Below are 26,516 nucleotides of genomic sequence, written 5' to 3' on the forward strand. Positions count from 1 at the left end.
CTTCATGGAACTCACCAAAAATGAAGACACAGAACCTATGTTTTATGAGAGATGTTTGAGTGAATACAAAATAAGTATTTACCAGGAAGAACATTCACACTGTGAGTGGAAACATTGCCACCAAGTCTTACAATGTTAGACATGTACGTAAAACTCTTAAGACTAGAGACAGAAAGTATTAGGATAAGTGAATAATTAAGAATAACAACTCCTTGGGAAATTTGTCATACCATGATTGGAATAGTATCTAGAATATGTTTAAATGAACATAAAAATGGTATTCTATTAAATTATTAGGAATACCTGTAGATGTTTTGTATTCTTATCCTCTCTAAGAAGATGAGTAGATATTTCTTAAAATATGTGTTGGTGACCTTATCTGGAAAGGGTTACTAAGCTAGCAAAAGCATTCTGCAAACTTGCTGTGTTTCTGTGCAATTTTTAAAATTTAGACATTTAAAATGTCTAAAGAGTAATTCATTTTAAACAGCACATTGATCCAATGAGGTACTATTTAAAACTTGTTTATTTTTTTCCTGTAGGAAAAGATACCATAAGAAAATCTTTTAATTTTAGAAATGGAAAATTATGTATACTGACCATACATTTTACATCAGTATAGGATAATTCATGCAGATAAAGCATTTCTGCTCTACGAATTCACACATATTTTCAGACAAGCCCTGTGTACACAATCTGTGATACACTTTTTCTCACTTGACCGACAGTGAGTGTGCTAGTGTTCAGGAGATGGCACAGGATGATTTGAAGAAGACATTCTTCCCTTTTGTATATAGGCAAATTAGAGCATGAGAATTAGAAACACTCTGCTTTAGAGTCTCAATTAAATTTCTTTGCAATTTAGGTCTCAGCAGAGAAGCCAGGAATGGCTAAGGAAAATCACTCCTTGGCAGTTGAGTTTATCCTCACAGGATTTACAAATTATCCAAAGCTGAAGACACTTCTGTTTGTGGTGTTCTCTGCCATCTATCTGGTCACCATGGTGGGAATCTTGGTCTGCTGGCATTAATTTATGTAAAGCATTGCCTCCACACACCAATGTACATCTTTCTGGGCAACCTGGCTGTGACACATTCCTGCTGTTCCTGTGCTGCTACCCCCAAGATGTTAGAGAATTTCTTTTCTGAGGATAGAATTATTTCCCTTTATGAATGTATGGTGGGATTTTATTTTCTTTGTCTTGCTGAAACCACAGACTGCTTTCTTCTGGTGGCGATGGCCTACGACTGCTATGTGATCATTTGCCACCCACTGCAGTACCACACCATGATGTCCAAGACACTCTGCATACAGATGACTGCAGGGGCCTTCATAGCTGGACACCTGCATTCCATGATTCATGTAGGGCTTCTATTAAGATTAACTTTCTGCAAGTCTAATAAAATTGACCACTTTTTTGTGATATTCTTCCACTGTATAGACTCGCCTGTACTTAGATTCTTATGTCAATGAACTAATGATATTATACATCTTTTCAATACCAATTCAAATCTGTACCATTGCTACTGTCTTTATCTCATATCTCTGCATTCTTCTATTTTCAAAATGAAACACAGAGAGGGAAGAGGTAAAGCATTTTCTATCTGTGTATCCCATTTTTTCTCTGTCTCAATATTTTACATTTGTCTTCTCATGTATATTCGACCATTTGAAGGAGATAAAGATATACCAGTGGCAATATTTTGTACAATAGTAATCCCATTACTAAGCCCTTTTATTTATAGTCTGAGACATAAGGAGGTGATAAATGTTCTGAAAAAGTACTGTGAGGAATTATAACATTCTTAAACAAACTTGCTCTATAGCAAATTTATTTTTAAATTTATTAAAATGTTTTCATAAATAGGGAATATTAAAAAATTAATATGTGATATTACACAAAATATAAGCCTCTAAATCATCAGGTTTGTTTGACAAACCTTTATCCAAATTCCACAACCAGAATAAATCAGGGGAAACTCACTGGTAACTGTTATTACTACCTTTCATGACTCTCATAGAATTGTCAGAGTATTATCCCAAACCTCAATTAATCAACAAAGCATGAAAGTTAAATGTTTAAATGTGTAGAAGAGTCTTCTTTGATTAATGTTTCCTAGTTAATGGAAGACATTATATCCAATTCTGTGTAGAGTGTTTGAAATATTTAAAAATTTCCTGGCAGAAAAGTGAAATGACAGTTTTCTTTCAGAAAACTGACCTGACAGACACATGTAGATTTCTTTAGAGTGGAAAGGACTAGCAGCAAACTAACTGCAGTAATCTTTATTTAAAATAATGAAGTTTCATTTAGATAAGTATCCAAGAATGAAAATTAAAATGAAAAGGAACACAAACACATGCACATACAGGCAGACGCACGCACACACACACACACACACGCACACACACAAACAGGCTCACCCACAAAATGTTCTGTTTTACAAAATAATTAACAGTGACTTATAACAAATCAGACAAAGTAGATTAAGATCTACTTTAACCTGAAGCGTAACTAAGGTCCTTTTCATTCTTGAAGATATCAACCATGTTATTTGGTATGTATGTATTATAGAGCTGTAGTTTACATATTAAACATTCATTAAACATTTTTAAACATATTAATAATGATACCGTTTTGTTATATTTTTGAGTAATGGTGATAGACATAAACAATAGATTATGTGTTTATTCACCATTTTTACTTTTATGAGTTGTCATTTTTGCTTTGTCTTATTCCTTATTTATTTATATCACTGTTTACAGAGGAATGATATTACAACTCTTTGTGGCAAATAATTTCTCTGTGGGTTGATAGTCTTAGTATTTGTTTGTGATGTTTATAAACATTTTAATTTAATATACTCATGTTTACTGATTTTTTTCTGTGATCTCTTTCATGCATTTTGTCCAGAATTTCTTTTTTAATCCAAAGTCTACTATTAAGCAATACTTCTTTTTTTGATATTTTAAATTTTTGCAACTTGACTCTTGATTTTTCCTGGAATTTACTTAGTATATGGCATATTAAAGATATAAATTTATTTGTCTGTTTTCCTAACAACTATTTACAAACTAATTTAATTCACATAAACACTGAAGGAGAACAACTTTTATTTGTCTGTTTTCCTAAAAATTATTTACAAGCTAATTTAATTCACATAAACACTCAAGGAGAACTTCTTCGGGAACCTGGCAAAATAAATTTAAATTTTTTTTTTAATTCTAGATTTTTCTAGAAAATAAGTAAAAAAGGGTGATTTGATCCAAGATAGCTGAATAGGAGCCGCTCTGGAGTGCAGTTCTCAGAGAGAAGAACGCTGAGAGTGAGCGATCACTGCATTTCCAAACGAGTTTTTACTGCCTACAGACTGGGAAATTCCCGGACTGAAAACCACGACAAGTTTCCAGCATGGCTGTTTCAGTTGGCGCTGTGGGTCTCTGCACAAAAACTCACAAAAATCTGGGCCGCTGTTTCCACAGGTGCCTGGAATGCCTGAGATAGAAAACCACCCATTCAACTGAAGAAAAGGGGGCTGACACAGGGAGCCTGGTCATCTGGCTCAGCAGGTCCCACCACCAACAAAGACCAGCAATCTGAAACTCTCTGGTTTGAGAGTTTCACAGCTCTGGACCCAGGATGGTCCAGCTCAGTGGGAGGAAGGACATCAGCAATTACCAAGGCAGCCCACCACTATGAAGGCAGTCCTCCATTAGCAAGGCAGTCCACCATTACTGAGGCAATACACCTTTACTGAGACAGTCTGCCATTACCAATGCAGTCTGCCATTTCTGAGGCAGACCACCATTTCCTAGGCAGTTCTAACTATACCTCTGTAAACAAAACCACAAGGAAGTTCACACAGCAGCTGGGCAGAGTCCACAGCAGCTCAGCAATGCCTCTGCTGGCAGGCTGTGGCTAGACTACCTTCTTGCTGGGCAAACATCTCTGAAAAAGGGTAGCAGCGTGTCAGGAACTTAAAAATAAAGCCCTGAGGGGATCCAAGATGGCAGAGTAGGGGCAGCTCTGGATTGCAGCTCCCAGAGAGTGCAGGGAGGGTGAGTGGTCACCACATTTCCAGAAGGATTTTTATTGCCTGCAGACCAGGAGATTCCAGGGTGGATGAGTGCCACAGGTCTCCAGCATGGCTATTTCAGCCAGTCTGGCAGCTTGCCACTCAAAAAACTCACATGTGTCCAGGCACCATTTCAGCTGGCCACTGGAGTGCCTGGGAGACAGAGTCACCCATTCAATTGATTAAAAGGAGACTAAAATAGGGAGCCAGGCCAGGATATTCCTGGGTGAAAAAGTGCCAGGAGTCTCCAGCATGGAAGTTTCAGCTGGCGCAGAGGCCCACCACTCAAAAAACTCACACAGGTCCGGGCGCCATTTCAGCTGGTGACTGGAGCACCTGGAAAACAGAGTCACCCATTCAACTGATAAAAGGGACTGAAACAGGGAGCCACACCAGGAGATTCCCTGGCAAAAAAGTGCCACGAGCCCCCAGCACAGCTAATTCAGCCAGTGTAGCCAGTCTCAGCACAAGAACTCACACAAATCCAGGTGCTATTTCAACTGGTGACTGGAAAGCCTGGGAGACAGAGTCACCCATTCAACTGAAAAAAAAAAGGGGTCTGAGGCAGGGAGCCAGATTACAGGCACAGCCAGTCTCAAGCCCACAAAGACCAGCAATCTGAAACACTCTGGATTGAGAGCTTCACAGCAAGCACAGCTGAACCCAGGATGGTCCAGCTCTGTGGGGGGAGGGACGTCTGCCATTACTGACGCAGTCCACCGCTACTGAGGTAGTCTGCCATTGCTGAGGAGGTCCGCCATTGCTGAAGCAGTCTGCCATTACCAAGGCAGCCCGCCATTGCTGAGGCAGTCCACCATTTCAGAGATAGTCTGCCATTACAGAGGTAGGCCACCATTGTGGAGGCATTTCTAACTATACTCCTATAAACAGGACTGCAGGGAAGTTCACACGGCAGCTGAGCAGAGCCTATAGTAGATCAGCAACACCACTACTGGCAGACTGTGACTAGGCTGCCTCCTTGCTGGGCAGGGCAGCCCTGAAAAAAGGCAGCAGCATGACAGAAACTTATCAATAAAGCCCTACCTCCCCAGGACAGAGTACCTGGGAAAAAAAAAGACTGTTATGAGTTCTGCTGAAGCAGACTTAAACATACCTGCCCAGCAGCTCTGAATGGAACAATGGAGCTCACAGCTCAGCACTTGAGCTCCTATAAAGGATAGACTGTCTCCTCAAGCAGCACCCTGATGCCTGTATATCCAAAGAGTCACTTCATAAAGGAGAGCTCAGACTGACATCTGGCAGGTATCCTTCTGGGACAAGATAGCAGAATAAGAAACTGGCAGTAACCCTCACTGTTCTGCAAACTGCTGCAGGTGAGTCCCAGGCAAAGAGGGTCTGGAGTGGACCTCCAGCATTCCTACAGCAGAGGGACCTGACTGTCAGAAGGAAAACAAAGAAACAGAAAGAAATAACTTCATCATCAACAAACTGAATGTCCACTCAGAGACCCCATCTGAAAGTCAACAACTACAAAGACCACAGGTAAATAAATCCACAAAGATGGGAAGAATCAAGTGCAAAAAGGATGAAACCCCCAAAACCAGAATGCCTCTCCTCCTCCAAGGGATCACAACTCTTCACCAGCAAGGGAACAAGGCTGGATGGAGAATAAGTCTGATGAATTGACAGAAACAGGCTTCAGAAGGTGGGTAACACCAAATTTCTCTAGCTAAAAGAACATGTTCTTACCCAGGGCAAAGAAACTAAGAACCTTGAAAAAATGTTTGATGAAATGCTAACGAGAACAAACAACTTAGAGAAGTTTGTAAATGATTTGATGGAGCTGGAAAACACAACATGAGAACTTCACAAAGCATACACAAGTTTCAACAGCCAAAATGACCAAGCAGAAGAAAGCCTATCAGAGATTGAAGATCAACTCAATGAAATAAAATGAGAAGGCAATATTAGAGAAAAAAGAATAAAAAGAAACGAACAAAGCCTCCAAGAAATATGGGATTATGTGAAAAGACCTAATCTAAGTTTGATAGGTGTACCTGAATGTGACAGACAGAATTAATACAAGCTGGAAAATATTCATCAGGATATTATCCAGGAGAACTTCCTCAACCAAACGAGGCGGGCCAACATTCAAGTCCAGGAAATACAGAGAACACCACAAAGATATTCCTCAAGAAGGGCAACCCCAAGGCACATAATTGCCAGGTTCACCAGGGTAGAAATGAAGGAAAAAATGTTAAAGGCAGCCAGAAAGAAAGATTGGGTTACCCACAAAGGGAAGCCCAACAGACTCACAGTGGATCTCTCAGCAGAAACCCTACAAGCCAGAAGAGAGTGGGGGCCAATATTCAACATTCTTAAAGAGAAGAACTTTCAAACTAGAATTTCATATCCAGCCAAACTAAGCTTCATAAGCAAAGGAGAAATAAAATCTTTTATGAAAAAGCAATTGCTGGGAGAATTCATCACCATGAATTCTTTACAATAGCTCCTAAAAGAAGCACTAAATATAGAATGAAACAGCCAGTACTAGCCAATTCAAAAATGTACCAAATGGTAAAGATCATTGACATAATGAAGGAAATGCATCAACTAACAAGCAAATCATCCAGGTAGCATCAAAATTGCAGGATCAAATTCATGCATTACCCTTAAATGTAAATGGGCTAAATGCCCTAATCGAAAAACATGGACTGGCAAATTGGATAAAAAGTCAAGACCCATCAGTGTGTTGTATTCAGGATACCCATCTCATGTGCAAGGATACACAAAAGCTCAAAATAAAGGGATGGAGGAAGATTTACCAAGCAAATGAGAGCAAAAAAATGAAGGAGTTGCAATCCTAGTCTCTGATAAAATAGACTTCAAACCAACAAAGATCAAAAGAGACAAAGAAGGGCATTACATAATGGTGAAAAGATCAATGCAACAAGAAGAGCTAAAGATCCTAAATATATACACACCCAATACAGAAGCAACCAGATGCATAAAGCCAGCTCTTAATGACCTTTAAAGAGACTTAGACTCCCATACAATAATAGCGGAAGACTAACACTCCACTGTCAATATTAGACAGATCAACAAGACAGAAAATTAACAAGGATATCCAGGACTTGAACTCAGATCTAGACCAAGCAAACCTAATAGACATCTACAGAACTGTCCACCCCAAATCTGGAGAATATGCATTCTTCTCAGCACCACATCACATCTACTCTAAAATTGACCACATAATTGAAAGTAAATCACTCTTCAGCAAATGCAAAAGAATGGAAATCATAACAGACTTTCAGACTATAGTGCAATCAAATTAGAATTCAGGATTACGAAACTAACTCAGAACTGCACAACTTCATGGAAACTAAACAACTGACTCCCTGATGTTGACTGGATAAACAATGAAATGAAGGCAGAAATAAAGATGTTCTTTGAAACTAATGAGAACAAATACACAACATACCAGAATCTCTGGGACACCATTTAAAGCTATGTCTAGAGGAAAATATATAGCAATAAATTACCACATGAGAAGCAAAGAAAGATCTAAAATTGACACCTATCATCAAAATTGAAAGAGCTAGAGGAGCAAGATCAAAAAAACTCAAAATCTAGCAGAAGACAAGAAACAACTAAGATCAGACCAGAACTGAAGGAGATAAAGACACAAAAAAAACCTTCAAAAAATCAATAAATCCCTTCATTATCCCTGCCCACCCTCCCACCAGATATAGGTGATGGTGGGATGAAGGCAGCAAACCACCTTCCATGTATGTACCTATGCAACAATCCTGCATGATCTGCATATGTACCCCAGAACCTAAATTACAATTTAAAAAAATCAATAAATCCAGAAGCTGGTATTTGAAAATATCAACAACATGGACAGACTGCTAGCCAGATTAATAAAAAAGAAAAGATAGAAATACAGACAATAAAAATAATAAAGGGGATATCACCACAGAAATACAAACCACCATCAGAGATTACTACAAACAACTCTATGCACATAAACCAGTAAACCTGGAAGAAATGGATAAATTCCTACACACTTGCACCCTCCCAAGCCTAAACCAGGAGGAAGTTGAAACCCTGAATAGACCAATTACAAGGTCTGAAGTTGAGGCAGCTATTAATAGCCTACCACCCAAAAAAAGACCAGGTCCAGATGGGGTCAGAGCGAAATTCTACCAGACATGCAAAGAGGAACTGGTAGCATTCCTACTGAAACTATTCCAAACAATACAAAAAGAGGGAATCCTCCCCAAATCATTTTATGAGGCCAACATCATACTGATACCAAAACATGGCAAAGACTCAACAAGAACAGAAAACTTCAGGCCAATATCCATGATGAGCACAGATGCAAAAATCTTCAATAAAATACTGGCAAACTGATTGCAACAGCACATCAAAAAGTTTATCCCTCACGATCAAGTAGGCTTCATACTGGGGATGCAAGTCTAGTTTAACATATGCAAGTCTATAAATGTAATTCACCACATAAACAGAACTAAAGACAAAAACCACATGATCATCTCAATAGATGCAGAGAAGGCCTTTGACAAAATTCAACAGCCCTTTATGCTAAAAGCTCTCAATACGCTAGGTATTGATGGAATGTATCTCAAAATAATAAAAGCTATTTATGACAAACCCACAGCCAAAATTATACTGAATGGGCAAAAATGGAAGCATTCCCTTTGAAATCTCTCACTAGGCAAGGATACCCTCTCTCACCATTCCTATTCAATATATTATTGGAAGTTCTAGCCAGAGCAATCAGGCAAGAAAAAGAAATAAAGGGTGTTCAATAAGGAAAGGAGGAAGTATAATTGTCTCTATTTACAGATGACATGATTGTATATCTAGAAGACCCCATCATCTCAGCCCAAAATCTCCTGAAACTGATAAGCAACTTGAGCAAAGTCTCAGGATACAAAATCATTGTGCAGAAATCACAAGCATTCCTATACAAGAACAGACTTAAAGGGAGCCAAATCAAGAGTGAACTCCCATTAATAATTGCTACAAAGAGAATAAAATACCTAGGAATACAACTAACAAATGATGTAAAGGACCTCTTCAAGGAGAACTACAAACCACTGCTCAAGAAAATAAGAGAGACCACGAACAGATGGAAAAACGTTCCATGCTCATGGTTAGGAAGAATCAATATTGTGAAAATGGCCATACTGCCCAAAGTAATTTACAGATTCAATGCTATCCCCATCAACCTACCAATGACCTTCTTCACAGAAATGGAAACAAAAAAAACACCTTAAACATCACATGGAACCAAAAGAGAGCCCAAATAACCAAGACAATCCTAAGCAAAAAGAAAAAAGCTGGAGGCATCACGCTACCTGACTTCAAACTATACTACAAGGCTACAGTAATCAAAACAGCATGGTACTGGTACAAAAACAGAGATATAGACCAAGGGAACAGAACAGAGGCCTCAGAGGCAATGCCACACATCTACAGCCATCTGATCTCTGACAAATCTCACAAAAACAAGCAATGGGGAAAGGATTCCCTGTTTAATAAATAGAATTGGGAAAACTGGCTAGCAGTGTGCATAAAGCAGAAACTGGATCTCTTCCTGACACCTTACACTAAAATTAATTCCAGATGGATTAAAGACTTAAACATAAGACCTAACACCATAAAACCCTATAATAAAATCTAGGCAAAACCATTCAGGACATAGACATAGGCAAGGACTTCATGACCAAAACGCCAAAAGCATTGGCAACAAAAGCCAAAATAGACACATGGGATCTAATTAAACTCCAAGGCTTCTGTAAAGCAAAAGAAACAATCATTAGAGTGAACCAGCAACCAACAGAATGGGAAAAAATTTTTGCAATCTACCCATCTGACAAAGGGCTTATATCCAGAATCTACAAAGAACTAAAGCAGATTTGCAAGAATAAAAACAAACAAACCCATTCAAAAGTGGGTGAAGGATATGAACAGACACATTTCCAAAGAAGACATTTATGAGACCAACAAAGATACGAAAAAGTGCTCTTCATCTCTGGTCATTAGAGAAATGCAAATCAAAACAACAGTGAGATATCACCTCACGCCAGTAGAATGGCAATCATTAAAAAATCTGGAGACAACAGATGCTGGAGAGGATGTGGAGAAACAGGAACACTTTTACTCTGTTGGTAGGAGTGTAAATTAGTTCAACCATTGTGGAAGACAGTGTGGCGATTCCTCAAGGACCTAGAAATAGAAATTCCATTGACCCAGCAATTCCATTACTGGGTATCTGTCCAAAGGATTATCAATCATTCTGTTATAAAGACACATGCACACGTATGTTCACTGTGGCACTATTTACAATAGCAAATACCTGGAACCAATGCAAATGCCCATCGATGGTAGACTGGACCAGGAAATTGTGGCACATATACACGATGGAATAATATGCAGCCATAAAAAATGATGAGTTTGTGTCCTTTGTGGGGACATGAATGAATCTGGTAACCATCATTCTCAGCAACTGACACTAGAACAGAAAATCAAACACCACATGTTCTCACTCATAGGTGGTTGTCGAACAATAAGAACACATGGACACAGGGAGGGGGGCATCACACACTGGGGTCTGTTGGGGTGACTAGGGGAGGGACAGTGGGGGATAGGGAGGTTGGTGAGGGATAACATGGGGACAAATGCCAGATCTAGGTGACAGGGGGATTAAGGCAGCAAACCACATTGCCATGTATGTACCTATGCAGCAATTCTTCATGATCTGCACATGTATCCCAGAATCTAAAGTACAAAAATAAATAAAAATAAATAAATATATACACCAAAAAAAAGAAAACAAGTAAAAAATAAACGTTATGTGTTATATATGGTAAAATTCCAATAAGCAAAACAGTTTGGTTTTAAATCAAGGATCAATAAATGAATCAACAGAAGAAATCAGATTGTTCAAAAGTAAACTTCCATATAAAATTAGAATAGCATCACAAATAACAAAGAATAAAAAGATTGTTTGGTAGCCCTGGGACAATTGGGTAACTATCTCTTTCGTTTGTGTTAAAATTTATATCTCCCTGTCATATATATATATATATGAAACTATGAAAAATGAAGGAAATACAAATATTTTGTCTATATATATAAAAATATATGTATTTTTATATATATAGACAAAATATTTGTATTTCCTTCATTTTTCATAGTTTGATTTTTAATATCTACCACCTAATTTGGATTTATTTTATAGTGTTATAACATGATAATTAAAATTTGATTTATGACTAACCAGTAGTTTCAGAAGCATTTATTGACAAACTCTTCCCTTACTGATTTCTTATGCCTCGTTATTTTTACATGTACACCCATACACTCACACATACACAGAGAGGTCTATTTCCAGCCTGTTTGCACAACAAAAACAAGACATTCTAGTTCCTACACTTCTGTCTCAGAAGGGAAGATGGACATTTTAAAAGGCAACCAAACTAAAAAGCTATAAGCTATGATTGGGGAAGACTCTTCCGCTTCTTCCCAAAGACTATTGTTAAGGTCCTGTAACATTTATACATAAAGTATTCACTCTATTCCTTCTTTCTATGTTACCTCATCTATTTTTCTACTTGTAATGCCATCAACATGAAGATGGTCCAAAATGTATATTTCCAGCTCTGATATCCTCCCTACTCTCCAGACTCATATGTGCAACTGTCCACTTCACATAATTTCCTGAATGTTGCAAAGACATCCCAAATTCAACATGATCAAGGCACAAGTCTTGAATTTCCCCCTAAACATGGCCCTCCCCTGGTCTTCCTCATTATGATGGTTACATTCTCTAACCAGTTGGGCAAGGCAGAAATTAAGAGAATCCCACACAACTCGCTCTCCTATCACAACCAAACTTTCATAATATCTGTCAACTCAGTCTCTGAAATCTATCTTAAATGTGCCGAGTCTCTCCACTTACACTACCTGCACAAAATTTCCTCTCTGACCTGAACAAGACCAAGAGCTTCAAACTTGTCTCCATGCTTTTGCTTATTTTATTTCTTTTTCAATATATATTTATAAATGCAATTAAAATATAGTACTAAAAGGTGACATCCAAAAACTAGTCTCTTGCCCACCATGACTTATGTGTTTCGTCCCCAACAACCTTCTAATTTTTTAACCTTCTAATTTTTAAGCGATTTCTCTGAAAATTTAGCCTTCCATTTCTTAGTATCAGCTTTAGACATATTAACCAAGTTTCCATTATGGTAAATGAATATTAAGTTATTTATTAAACACCTCCCATTTCCTTTATCCTTGATGATATAACATAATTTTTTTTTTTTTTGAGATGGAGTCTCACTCTGTTGCCCAGGCTGGAGTGCAGCAGTGCAATCTCGGCTCACTGCAACCTCTGCTTCCCGGGATCAAGTGATTCTCCTGCCTCAGCCTCCCAAATAGCTGGGACTACAGGTGCACACCACTGCACCAGCTAACTTTTTGTATATTTTTTAGAGATGGAGTTTCACCATATTAGCCATGCTGGTCTCGAACTCCTGACCTCAAGTGATCCACTTGCTTTGGCCTCCCAAACTGCTGGGATTACAGGTGTGAGACACAGTACCCAGCTCCAACATAAGTTTTTATAATTCAATAACCACTTTTTAGGAAAGACATGCAAATATAATAGCTAATATACTGGGCTTATATTTCTTTTTCTTTACACCTGCAAATGTTTTTAAGTTAATAAAAACTTTATATTCCCATTTGCTCACTCACATCCATTATGTGTCCCTCAGATATCTTCCTTCAAAATCAACCATATTAAATAAACATTTTTTTTTCATCCTGGAGATGGTGGCCTCCACCCTCCTGCTCCAGTCTAGACAGTTTGCTCTACACCTAATGTTCACCCATCTGAGACTTTTATTTGTTTATTTCCTGTGTTAGATAACTCAGTATTCAAGCTCTCCATCTTTCTCTTAATTGTTCATTCCCTCATTTTGATGACTGTTCTTGGCAATTTTTTTTTCACATTTGACTAATAATTTGATTTGTTTAAATTTAAAATTCTATATTAAAAATAAGTTTTCTTCTGAACTCTGAAGTTATGCTTCCTTTATATTCTCACATGATCTCTTGCTTTGGAGAAATTGCATGTTATTCTGATTCCCATTCTATTGCTTACCTGGAAACATTTAGAATATTTTCTTTATCTCCGACTTTATTAAATATCAAAAAGAAAAACTTTAGCAATGTTATCATCAATTTTTCTACATATTGGTGGGTTCTTATTTCACTCCTTCTTCCCTGCTTAGCTGTCTCTTCTTTTCCTTTCCCTTGCCTTGTCTTCTCTTCCTCTTTTCTTTCTTCCCTTCCTTCTTTTTTCTCTCTAAAAATTTAAAGTTTTACTTCCTTAATTAAAGCAATCCTGAGGGTACAAAACAGATATAATTTATATAGAAATAATCCTACTTATTTTGTAAAGTTTATCTCAAATGACACTTCCATTGAGAGATCTTTTTTTATTCCTCAGGTCACTATGCACTTTCTTCTTTATATCTTTATTAAATTTATTTACCCTTTTTTAGGCAGAGCATGGTGGCTCATGCCTTTAATCCCAGTACTTTGGGAGGCTGAAGCAGGAGAATCACTTGTATCCAGGAGGTATATGTTGCAGGTAGCCAAGATCATGCTACTGCACTCTAGCCTGGGAGATGCAGTGAGACTCAATTTCAAAAAAATAAAATAAAATAAAATAAAACAGTTATACTCTAGTTAGCAATCTATATGTCTTTCTTCCCAACTAGATTATGAGCTTCTTGTCAGGAGCCATTTTTATCTAAGAAGTTCTTATCACCACCCTGTTCATACCCTAGTTCCCTTATGTCAATTGTCTTTTTTCCAGTGCCCTGTATGTTGTAAATACTTAATAAAGGGAAAACAGAACTGAAATTTTTAGCAATCAATGTAGTAACTATGAATCCAGGATCTGAGGATCCAGCTCAGTTTGCTATGAAGTGCCCAAAAGATTTATTAACTTGTCTGTGATTTGAAGATATTTATCAAGATGTACACAATCATGGGACATACTACTCACACCTTATTAAGTGACAAGCAGGTAAGTATTGTGTATTTCAAGAAGAGGAAAAATCAATTTGATTTCAAAGATTAGGAAAGGCTGCAAGAAAAGGATCTTTGAACTCAACTCTTAAGATAGAAAAAGGGAGAAGTTGTTATAGTTAAGAGAAATATTACTAGCAATTTAATTGAAGCAAATGCACAAAGAGCAGGGAAGGAATGCACATGGCCAAGTTTGCTGAGACAAGGAGGAGAAAACAAGTTGATGATAAGATACAGAAAATGATGAGATATCTAGAACACCAAAATAAGAAAAATTGATTTGGTTTGAAAAGTAATAGGGGATTTGATAAATTCTTGAGGAATGCAATATTATTTTTTCTCTTTCATTCAGCAAGTCCTCAATTAGCACTAAAGAGTGCCAGACACTAGTTAAGATATTTGAAACACAGAACTGAATATGTCAAGGAAACCCCTTCCCTTTAAACCTGTATCCTAATGATGGTGATGAGACAGCAGTGACTGATTATAGATGTCCTAACAGATGTATAGTACATTGAAGAGTAAAGTGTGAAGAAGGAAATAGCTGGGTAAAGGACAGCTGGTACCAACAGAAAAGACAGTAGAGCAATCTCAGTAACTGATATGAAGAACCAAATAATATCAAAGTTTCCCTGAGGGCATTGTAGGATGTGGGGACAAATTCACCTTGCAGAGTGAAGAAGTTGATGACCTTGGCTGAATTTTCTATACTTTCTTGGGTCCTCCTTAAATATTAATTACATTCTACAAAGCATATTAGTCCCACTTCTCCCAGTAACAGGGCAAACCAGCCCAGACTATTTGCTGTCTGTTTTATATTTTATGTTCAGAATAGTGAATAAAATTGTAAAAATGAGATCAGTTTCATATGGATCAGCAAGATGATCATCAAACAGACTTCAGTGAAGGTCATTTGTTTTTACCTCATTATCTCACAGGGCATCTTTAATTAATTTCAAGTGGTTTATGTGTTTTTAGGACTGAGTATCTCCACAGAAATACACTGATGTCAGTGCAGAGAAATCCCTTTAGGGTTTGGCGAAAACTTTAACTTTGCAGTGTAACAGATATAATTATCAACACTGACCTACTAGTAGTCTCCTAGATTTTCATTATTTTAATCCCAACTGTTTTAGAGGCCAAGGTTTATATTCTTTAATTCTATTAAAATTACATCATAAAGCAAACAATGCACTGCTACAAAGCTCATCTCAGTGAAATCTAGGTAAGAGAAGTGTAGTAAATTATTTTTACATCTAATTTTAGGAATCATAAATATTTACAACTCTGAATTATTTAGTATATTTTATTGTTCTTAAATTTCAGCTTTTTTCTTTTTTTAATTTATTTTTTATTGCATTTTAGGTTTTGGGGTACATGTGAAGAACATACAAGATTTTTGCATAGGTACACACATGGCAGTGTGATTTGCTGCCTTCCTCCCCATCACCTGTATCTCAGCTTTTTCTAATCTTTCTAGTGCTTTTCAAAATTGAATGCTATGAAGAACTAGGATGAGATGCAATACTGCAATATGTCTGATTTTCTGATTATAAGATACAATTTAAAAACACATAGGTAAAGTTAGGAAGAAATTATGCTAAATAATTTTGGCATGTACATTGAAAGTTATTGCTTACTTAACTGACTACATGGCTTACATTTAATATTTTAAAACTAATAAAATATTCAGCCTGTGCTTTTGTTTTGATATTTTGATTTAAAAATATAAGTCTATTTTGACTACAGAACTTATATGATTCAAAGTATCAGTCAGTATGTCTTAATGTATCACTATGTAGGGAGAGGAAATAGCCTTTTAAAGCAAAACAAAATTTGACTTCAAAAATCCTGCTAAGATTTAAAGGTTTTCTTTTTTTTCCTGTTAGAAACCTATAGTATAAATGTAAGCTTGCTTTTATTTAGTACCTCTTAGTCTGCTATAGTATGCTTGAGAAAATCTTATATAATTTTCTGAAGGAACAGAAAAATGTAGAAAACAGTCAATTTATTTTTTTATTGCATTTTAGGTTTTGGGGTACATGTGAAGAACATGCAAGATTGTTGCATAGGTACACACATGGCAGTGTGATTTGCTGCCTTCCTCCCCATCACCTACATCTGGCATTTCTCCCCATGCTGCGTCTCCCCTACTCCCCACTCCCACTGTCCCTCCCCTATTTCCACCCAACATACCCCACTGTGTGATGCTCCCCTCCCTGTGTCCATAGAGAAGAGAAAGACACATAAATTTTTATGTGATTATTTTATGTATTTCTTGGTTGACTTTTCTTTAAAGGTAATAGTCTCTGCAGAAACCAAGAATCATTAAGGATCATTGGTGGAATTCATAAAGCAACTTTACTCATTCTGGGTCATCTGGGTGGAGTTAAGATTGAAATTAATACTGCCTTTTCCCCCTTAGCATTTTACAGCTCTTGTCACAGAAGTGTAAGTCACAATTAACATCAAAATGCTTACAATATAATAAGTAAATTGTACAGACATATTTTTAAAAACAATGTATATATAGGCAAGAAATTCTGAGTTGTGTTGAGTACATGAGAGGCTCCACCTTTCAGAAAACGGAAATCTCTGTGACCTGGGGCAATTAGTTAAAAATTTAAGTAAAAATTATTAAAATATATAAAAATTATTATTTTATATAATAAAATTATTATATAAAAATTATTCCTTATCAAAAAGAGGAAGGATTTAGGCATTTAAGGAAAATCAACAGGAATAACATGGACAGAGTAGATGTTTATGAAAATGGGTGTGACAATGGGGAAAGGAATGAGGTGCAGTTTGTAAAACATAAATTTAACATATCTGTTGCATGCTTTCTAAAAGCATTCAGTTCTCTGGAAAAACATATAAAAACTATTTTCTTGGAGAAGTGTGTGTGTGTGTGTGTGTGTGTTTGTGTGTGTGTGTTTGTGTGTGTGTACACACATAGCACCATAAAATATATATGTTCTATATTATATGACATATATTATATTATACATGTATTATAAATTTGTTTCAAGGATCTTCAATACAAAACTGACAGTGAAATTATTTGGGAACAATGAACCAAATATGGGTTCCCCAGTTTTTTAAGCTATGCTTGCATGAATTCATAAAGATGAGCCATTTCCACTTTAAGCATCTTCCCCGTAATTATCAAAATATCCTTGTGAATCCGAAGGGTCAGAACTTGAGGTCATAGACACTGATGCTTTAGGAGAACAAATATCCCTAGAAGCACATGAGGATATATTTAGAAACAGCAGAGGAAATATGACAAAGAAATTCCTCTGCCTGTTGTTAAAAGGAAAAAAAATGAAGGAAAAATAATATGCTCTCAATTACAATCGGTTACAATATTATATCTCCTAATTCATACCTCAACAGACAAGGTGGAGATGAATGAGGACAATCACTCCTTGACAGCTGAGTTTATCCTCACAGGATTTACATATCACCCAAAGATGAAGACCCTTCTGTTTGTGGTGTTCTTTGCCATCTATCTGATCACTATGGTGGGGAATATTGGTTTGGTGGCATCGATTTATACAGAGCATCGTCTTCACACACCAATGTACATCTTTCTGGGCAACCTGGCTATGATGGATTCCTGCTGTTCCTCTGCTATTACCCCCAAGATGTTAGAGAACTTATTTTCTGAGAATAAAAGGATTTCCCTGTATGAATGTATGGCACAATTTTATTTTCTCTGTCTTGCTGAAACTACAGACTGCTTTCTTCTGGCGGCAATGGCCTATGACCGCTATGTGGCCATATGCAGCCCACTGCAGTACCACACCATGATGTCCAAGACACTCTGCATTCAGATGACCACAGGAGCCTACATAGCTGGAAACCTGCATCCCATGATTGAAGTAGGGCTTCTGTTGAGGTTAACTTTCTGTGGGTCTCATCAAATCAAGCACTTTTTCTGTGATGTTCTTCCAATGTATAGACTTTCTTGTGTTGACCCTTATATCAATGAATTGGTGTTATTTATCTTAGCAGGGTCAATTCAAATCTTTACTATTACCATAGTCGTAGTCTCTTATTTCTATATCCTTTTCACAATATTTACAATGAAATCCAAAGAGGGAAGGGGCAAAGCTTTATCTACTTGTGCATCCCACTTTCTCTCTGTGTCAATATTCTATGGTTCCCTTCTCTTCATGTATGCTCGACCAGGTGCAGTTAATGAAGGGGATAAAGATATACCTGTTGCTATATTTTATACTTTAGTTATTCCTTTATTAAACCCTTTTATTTATAGCCTAAGAAATACGGAAGTAATAAATGTTATGAGAAAAATTATGAGGAAGAGAAAATTTTGTAACATTCTGAAACAAGTGTCATCCCCTCTGGAAAATTGATTACAACTTGATAATACTTTATTTTAAATCGAGGGAGAGTGAGAAATTGGACAAGGCCACTTTGAATACAAAATATTAAATTATTAAAAATAATTGTATATGAGTCCAAAATGTTCAGAAAGAAAAAATTCCTGTAAAATATAACTCAAAATCTAAGCAACTGGGGTTCATCAAAAGTCAACTAAATTATTCATGAGGTCTCAGACTGTGTCAGTGTGTAATTAGTTACAATTTTCAGCAAATCCAACAAATACTAGCAATAAATGTCAGTACTGATAATAGTATGCATTTACTATCGGCAAATTTCTGGAATCTTAAGGCATAATTTTACAAACTCAGGCAAATTCCAAGTTCTCAGATAGCAGTTCTTACTTAAGCAGAATCATCTGAGAAGTAACTTGCCTGTTTGAATTTGATTCTAACTTTTTCTGAGTTATTTCAAAAGATTACTTGGAAAAGTTATTCATGCAAAATATGTATTCTCTAATCAATAATATTTTCATATTTAGTGTTAGTCATTTTATATTCTTAAGTTCTATGAAATAGTGTCTGTATTCATTTCTTTTCCCTTTCTGTAATATCATAATTTTTTAAATGCATTTCTGGGCTCGGCACAGTGGTTCATATCTGTAATCCCAGCACTTTGAGAGGGTGCTGAAGTGGATAACCCAAGGTCAGGAGTTTTAAACCAGCCTGGCCAACATATTGAAACCTCATCTCTGCTCAAAATATTTTTAAAATTAGCCAGGCATGGTGCGTGCCTGTAATCCCACCTACCCAGGAAGCCGAAGCAGGAGAATCACTTGAACCCCAGAGGCGGAGGTTGCAGTGAGCCGAGATCTGGCCACTGCACTCCAGCTTGGGTGGCAGAGTGAGATTCCTTCTCAAAAAAAAAAAAAAGTGTATTTCTGTGTCATTCACTCTCAACTCTTAGTAACACTGAATCTCAGACAGCTGTTAACAGAAGAATTTGTGACTTATATAAAGCCAGTGAGACAGAAAAGATGATTTTTTTCTAAAAAATGAGTTTTCTTATTTTAAAAGAGATCCACAACACACAGTCTTTCTCTCTCTGAATGTTATGGTGTATGGATGTGAAATCTAGCAGAGCCAACCATTTCACCATCAAGAGAGAAACCAGCCTGGGGATGTAGTCAATGCTCAAATGAGGGCATAACTGAGGAAATCAGACAGAAATAAACCCAAAATCTTTGGAGTGAACCATCTCTTCTGATTGTATAATCCAATAGACCTTCTTATATTTTAAGTTTTTTTGGCAAAGGTGTTTTATTCATGACGAATAAATAACGAATACATTCATGCTCCTCGCCTGTCACTCATATGTGTCTCTTTATTTTCTATTTTAAATTAATCCTCAGGTGGTTTATAGTTTTCAAATAACTTTTCAGTGGTATCCATTTTACCGTTTAACAAATTTATTAGGCGTTTTATTCTTATTACTATTTTAATTCCAGACAACCCTACTTTAAAAAATTGAGGGACAGAGAAATTTCTTGTCTACAGAAACACAATAGTAGAGCTCAGGAATCAAACCCAGGCTATCTGGCTCCAGAATTCATGGTCTTAACCACTAAGTCATACTGTGCATAGTACAAACTAATAGTAGCAAGAGATTAAACGTTTTAAAAATCTAAGCTGTGAAGTGGGCAGAGAAATAGGGCAGAGATTCAAAAGAGACATTTACCTCCAAATTTATTTTGAAAAATTTCAAACCTACAGGGAAGTTGAGAAAAGTATATGATTAATATTCATATACTTCTTTAAGCCAATTAAGCATTCAAACAATTGTTAACAATTATTGAAAAATTGTTAACATTTTACAATACTTGCCTATCACCAAATGTGTATATAGGTATGTAATACCTACATACCTGCTTATAATACATATATACACTAATGTAATACAAATGTACATATATTACATGTTCATATGGATAGTTATATAAATAATACATACAACATAAATATATACATACAATACATATATACACACACTTAATACTTATATATGTAGATACATTTTTTAATAATCAAAACATCTAAAATAGGGCACTGGCTTGTTATCAGCAGTTCCGTCAACCTGCACTACTTTGATTGTAAATTATTGATGGACTCACAGCAATAACAAAACTTTAAGATGCTGTTAGGCAGAAAGATGCAGAAAATAGGGATTCCAAGCAACTAAACAATGTTTGTTTATTAATTAAATATGCAAATCTGAAAGAAAAAATAATTTTCTGAGAAATTGCTATCTTGCTAAATTGCTATCTTGCTAGTTGGCAGGACAAAAGTTAAAGTGCAAAGTGCAAAGTTTATTCAGGACTGTTGCCATCCGGGCAGGAAAAAAACCCAGTGTAGAACTGGGCTTCATTCCAAATGCAGCAGGAAGAAGGGAAGTCTTACAGCCAAGAAGCAGGGGGTGGTCAGTGGATGAAAATTTATTAAGAAAAGATAGCAACTTTAGGGGGAATTCTGGTTGAACTAATCTAAAAGGATTTATTTATTCTTTTATTTATTTATAGTTGGGATAAATCACTTTGTCACCCATGCTGAAATGCAGTGGTATGATCACAGTCACTGCAGCCTTGATCTTTTGGGCTGAAGCAATCCTCCCACTTCAACCTCCCAAGTAGCTGAAACTACAGGTGCATGCCACCATGCCTGGCTAATTTTTTTATTTTTGGTGGAGATAGGGTTTTGCTATGTTGCCCAAGGAGTTTTAAGCTCCTGGACTCAAGCAATGCTCCCACTGTGACCTCCCAAAATTATGAAATTACAGGTGTGAGCAACTGCACCTGAATCCTAACAGGATTTTTTGCTGAGGGCAAGCCAGAGTGATCAGATACCAAGAATGGGAAGTGAATAATTTTGATCAGATATAGAAGGCTATCGGGTATTGAGGATGGGGGATTCTTGCTAAACTGTCTCTCTGCATTATTTACTAAAACTAGATTTTACAAGAAAGTACACACATGGGTGTAAGAAAAGGTTCAGAAGCCTGACTATAGTTTATTCAAGGGAAAAAGAGGCATTCTTTCCTTAAGCTCATTTCTCCTCCAGTTTGCTCATTTATGACCAGCAAAGCCATCTGTTGGTACCTGTGGTTGTTAATTGTGTTGTGAGACCATTGAGACATTTAATGAGAGGGATATCCATGAAGAAAAACAGAAAGATAAATATTAGAGGCTGCTCTGCTGGGTTTTTTTTCTTCCAAGAAGGAAGATTAGAAGCAGTGTTAGCACACCTCTCCCACTTGAAAGGACAGAATAGCATGTAGAGATTTATACTGTGAACTTTTTTCAAGAAGCAACACAGGAACTTAACAAGAAAGCTGAAAGAAGCACAGATTCTTTAAAAGAAGTGGCAGGCTACAGCCTACCTTGTGAGATAGCCAAAAAACTCTAAGTCCCCTGTGGAAGACAGTGTGGTGATTTCTCAAGGATCTAGAAATAGAAATTCCATTTGACCCAGTAATCCCATTACTGAGTATATACCCAAAGAACTATAAATTGTTCTACTATAAAGACACATGCACACATATGTTCATTGCAGCCCTGTGTGCAATAGCAAAGACTGGGAACCAACCTAAATGCCCATCAATGATAGACTGGACAAAAAAAATGTGGCACATATACACCATGGAATACTATGCAGCCATAAAAAACGATGAGTTCGTGTCCTTTGTAGGGACTTGGATGAATCTGGAAACCATCATTCTCAGCAAACTGACACAAGAACAGAAAGCCAAACACTGCATGTTCTCACTCATAGTTGGGTGTTGAACAATGAGAACACGTGGACTCAGGGAGGGGAGCATCACACACTGGGGGCAGTTGCGGAGGTATGGGAGAGACAGTGGGGGTGGGGAGGGAGGGGAGATTGGGGAGGGATAACATGGGGAGAAATGCCAGATACAGTATGCACCTAAAATAAAATAAGTAAATTAAAAAAAAAAAAAAACTCTAAGTCCCCAAATTGTGAGAAGGGAAGAGGCTCCCTCCAGGATACACATCCCCACAGGGAAGCTGAAATCCAGGCCATGGTGGAAGGCCTTATCCTTACCCAGCACTGGGACTGATTTAGGGAATAGTGAGAAATATAAAAGTAGAAGCAGAAGTAGAAAATACCTTACAGGCATTCCCAGTCTCTAGCATGGAGTGAGGGAAGCCATTCCTTAATATATCTCACTGGGACTCAGGGAAGTCATCCCCAAGTAGCCCAGGCAGTGGTCACAGGTTAAAAGAAGTCCTCAACTGAATTTTGGGATATAATATTGAGTAGGAGCAAACTCCCTTGGCCAGAACCCAGGGGGCAAGTGGGAAGTACACTGCAGCCATGAGTGCAGAAGACAGGCTGCCAAGGCTGCCCCTGGATCTTAGGTCAGTGCTGCTAGCAGAACACTTCAGGAGTGAAAACAGCTTTGTCAATTGTGTGGGATCTAGGTGAGGCTTACTGCCACCTGCCACTCTCCACTCACTGTGAAAACTCTCCTGTGCAACAGAGACAGTTATACTCACCTCTGGAGCATTACCCTAACAGCCTGATAAATGCCCTCTGACCCCTAAAGAGGCTGCTGTTTGCCCCTCATGTGAAGAGTGACAGCACAGATCAGCCTGATCCAGCCCCAACCTGGCTGTGCTTCTCCACCCTCCCTGGTAGTGTAATACAAATGACAGAAACATTTGGGAGCTTTAAGGTCCTGCCTGTCACTTGAGAAACCAGAATATTTCCTCCGGGCAAAGTAGAGCAAGCTCAAATTCTGCCATTATTACAGAAGCTGGTAATCTTTTGCAAGTGCCACCTCCTGGCTGGAGACCAGCCAACACAGCCCATTACAGCATCTCCAAATAGAATAACACTGTATCCAGAAAGTAAAATACTGGTATGTAACCTCAGCTATCACTGTTCCCTGAAATACTCTGGCTAACCAGGAGGTCCTGAGTCTGTCCACATGCCTAGTTCACTACCATTATAATCAACCTTCAAGAAAAACAGTACAATAAGGCTATCTATAATCAAGGAATCTCACAGAGTCTACATCACTCCCCTGCCACTTTCATCAGAGCCAGTAGTGGTACCAACTGCTGTGGATCTGAGGACAGGTAACATCACCGGAACCCTTGCAGACATTCCCCAGCACCAGCCTGGAGTGTAGCAGCCCCACTGGGTGGCTAAACACAGAAGAACAATCACTGTAGCCTGGCTCTCAGAAACTCCTACTCCTAGGGTATGAGGGAGAGCACCACATCAATGGAACACCCCATGGGACAAAAGAATCTCTTCTTCTGAGTGGATATCTGTCTCAAAAGGCAACAATGTTAACACTCCCCTGGTCAGCTATTTTTTTTTTCTGTAATTCCATCTGTGTTCTCTGTTGAGAACTTTGTTTTCTTTGCTTCATGGTTCTTCATGGTATGTAGGAACTTCTTCATTATGAACATAGACAATCAGTTCAAAAGTAAGTGTAGGCAGTCTTGGCATTGCTTGGTTCCAATATGCACATACTAGTCGAGCACAGATGGAATTGTGTCATAAACACAATGCATTTAATAAGATCCAGCATCCCTCTATGATAAAAAAAAAACCCTCAATAAACTAGTTATATCAGGTAATTGCTGTTTTGCATTTAAAGTAATGGCAAAAAGTACAAATTACTTTTGCACCAATCTAATAGAAGAGACTTACCTCCAAAGTGGTAAGTCATTGATTTAAGAGCAGCTGTGATGTTGTCCATGGCCATGATGAATTGCTTGAGGAATGACTAAATGATTCCATTGTTGAGTCTAACTTTTTCAGCCGGGTGGTAGATTCCTAGGAATAGTACCCAAAGGGTGGCAAACCTTTCTGAAAATGTAATGAGATCATGAAAGGAACTTGGCCTTGTTCTATAGCTGTTTTTCCTAAATTATCTCCTTAGGAACTGAAATCAGCTACAAAAATACCTCTGAGGTTCTGAACACCTCTTTTTTTTCCCAATAGTGAGAATTAGGTAAACTGGATAGGGTGGGTGATTGTTCAATATAAGAAGAAAATTGTAGAAAGCCAAGCAACATAAAAGGATTAGTAAAATTGGTGAGATAACACAATCTGGTTCCGCAGGTCAGTAACAGTCAATAAGTATAGGTTCTACAGACAAAATAAGAAGCATCAGGAGCTACCAAAGGGTCATAAAAATAATTATCTGATATCTGAGGGTGACAATAGGATACAAATTTTGAGAGTGTAGAAAGGGCTTATTGGATGTTGTCTACATGCAGTTGACTCGGGTCAGGGAAATTAGGCTGGGGGGGGAATGGGAATATTTCTATTTACATTATGAATATCCTGGGAATCTGTAGTGGCTTGGAGCCTTTATATTAGACTTAGTGACAACTAGATAAATGTAAGGACAAATACTCATTGCCAAAATGAGGACTGCTTTATTGGATCACAGCAGCTCTGGGGAAATAGGTGAGTTGAACTGGAAAGGAACAACCTGCCCTCACCATGGACCTCTGGAATCTCAGCAGGAGGACACCCATTAAAAAGTGGCAGGGACAGCAAGCCAGCTGAGGTAAAGGCCAGAAGGTTTGGTTCAGTATCCTCTGTAGCAGAGCATGGCCAGGGAGATCCATCCCCCTAGGCTAGGCTTGCTCCTATAGGTGACTTTAGACCTACAGGAACAGTTAGGCCTAATATCTACAGGGCAGCCTTGCCTCAGATGGGACTGGTTTGATCTGAGCACCCCTTGGTCTGCTGGACTCTCCCAGGGCCACAGCCTGGCCATGTCTGCTTGCAGGGCAGTCTCAGGTGCACTGGGGACCTACATTATAACTTCTCTGCTAGTGGACTGTGCCTAACCAGTGGAGCACCCCAGTGAGGTGGCCGCTATGGCCACACACCAGTCTGTGCATTCCCTTACCATACTGCAGCTTCCCGCAGGCCCACAGCAACTCCCTACGTCACTTTGTGGCACATGTCTGAACAGGCAGGTTTTGCTTTCATTGCCCCACCAGCACACTGAAGTGCAGTTTTCCTCTCCACTACCAACCACCACTGCAGATGGAGCCTCGGCAGGCTCAGAGGCAGAAAACCATTGCTGCACCAACACCCTGCACTTGTACTAACACTGCAAATAGAACCACAGATCCTCCCCCAACCTGAGCGATTACTCCTGCTTTTGGGGCACAGAGAAGGCACCCAGATTTGTACCCATGAGCACACTTGCCCCCAAGCCAACACCACTTTCAATGCAACCATGCACACTGTAAAGCTAAGGAGAGGCTCCCCACCCACCCTCCACCCAGTCACATTTCCTCTTCCACTCTGGTAAGCACCTGCAGGGAAGCAGGCAACCCAGTACCCACTAGTACTCTGTTACAGCAGCACTTCAGCAACCCCCTATCCCCCCACCACCAACTACAATGGATTTGAAACCTTGAAGAGCCAAAGTTTGGGCCAAATACTAGTCCTCCAGAGTTAGAACACACAGTTCAGGAGTTGGGAGGTGAGCACTGGCCCCTAAAATCACCAAGAAATGAAGCCAGTTAGCTGAATCCACCTTATACCACAGTCAAACCCTGAAGATTATCAAATAGTATAAAAGGAAAAATAGACATCTAAAGGCCAGCAATTTCAAATATTAAAGGTAAATAAGCCTACAAAGATGAAAAAGAATCAATACAAAAATGCTCAAAATTCAAAAAGCCAGAGTGCCTTCTTTTCTCCAAATTATCACATCACCTCTCCAGCAAGGTTCTGAACCAGACTGAGATGGCTGCAATGACAGAAATAGAATTCAGAATACACATAGGAAAGAAGATCATTGAGCTACAGGAGTACCCTAAAATTCAATGCAAGGAAGCTAAAAAATCATGATAAAACAATGCAGAAGGTGACAGACAAAATAGATAGTGTAGGGAAAAAAAATGTAACTGGCCTGAAAAACACATTACAATAA

General features: G+C 38.1%; 1 protein-coding gene and 1 pseudogene across 1 annotated transcript; both read left to right on the forward strand.

Annotated features, from left to right (window-relative positions):
- The first annotated feature begins 886 nt into the window (after positions 1–886).
- LOC108287749 lies at positions 887–2,091 on the forward strand (annotated as a pseudogene).
- Positions 2,092–17,584: 15,493 nt separating this feature from the next.
- LOC108287767 (olfactory receptor 5K3) lies at positions 17,585–18,556 on the forward strand. The gene has a single exon (XM_017506341.1). It carries the CDS (start codon positions 17,585–17,587, stop codon positions 18,554–18,556), a length of 972 nt encoding a protein of 323 aa, XP_017361830.1.
- The last annotated feature ends 7,960 nt before the right edge of the window (positions 18,557–26,516 follow it).

The sequence above is a fragment of the Cebus imitator genome, unplaced genomic scaffold (assembly GCF_001604975.1).
Source record: "Cebus imitator isolate Cc_AM_T3 unplaced genomic scaffold, Cebus_imitator-1.0 Scaffold354, whole genome shotgun sequence".
Lineage (NCBI taxonomy): Eukaryota > Metazoa > Chordata > Mammalia > Primates > Cebidae > Cebus > Cebus imitator.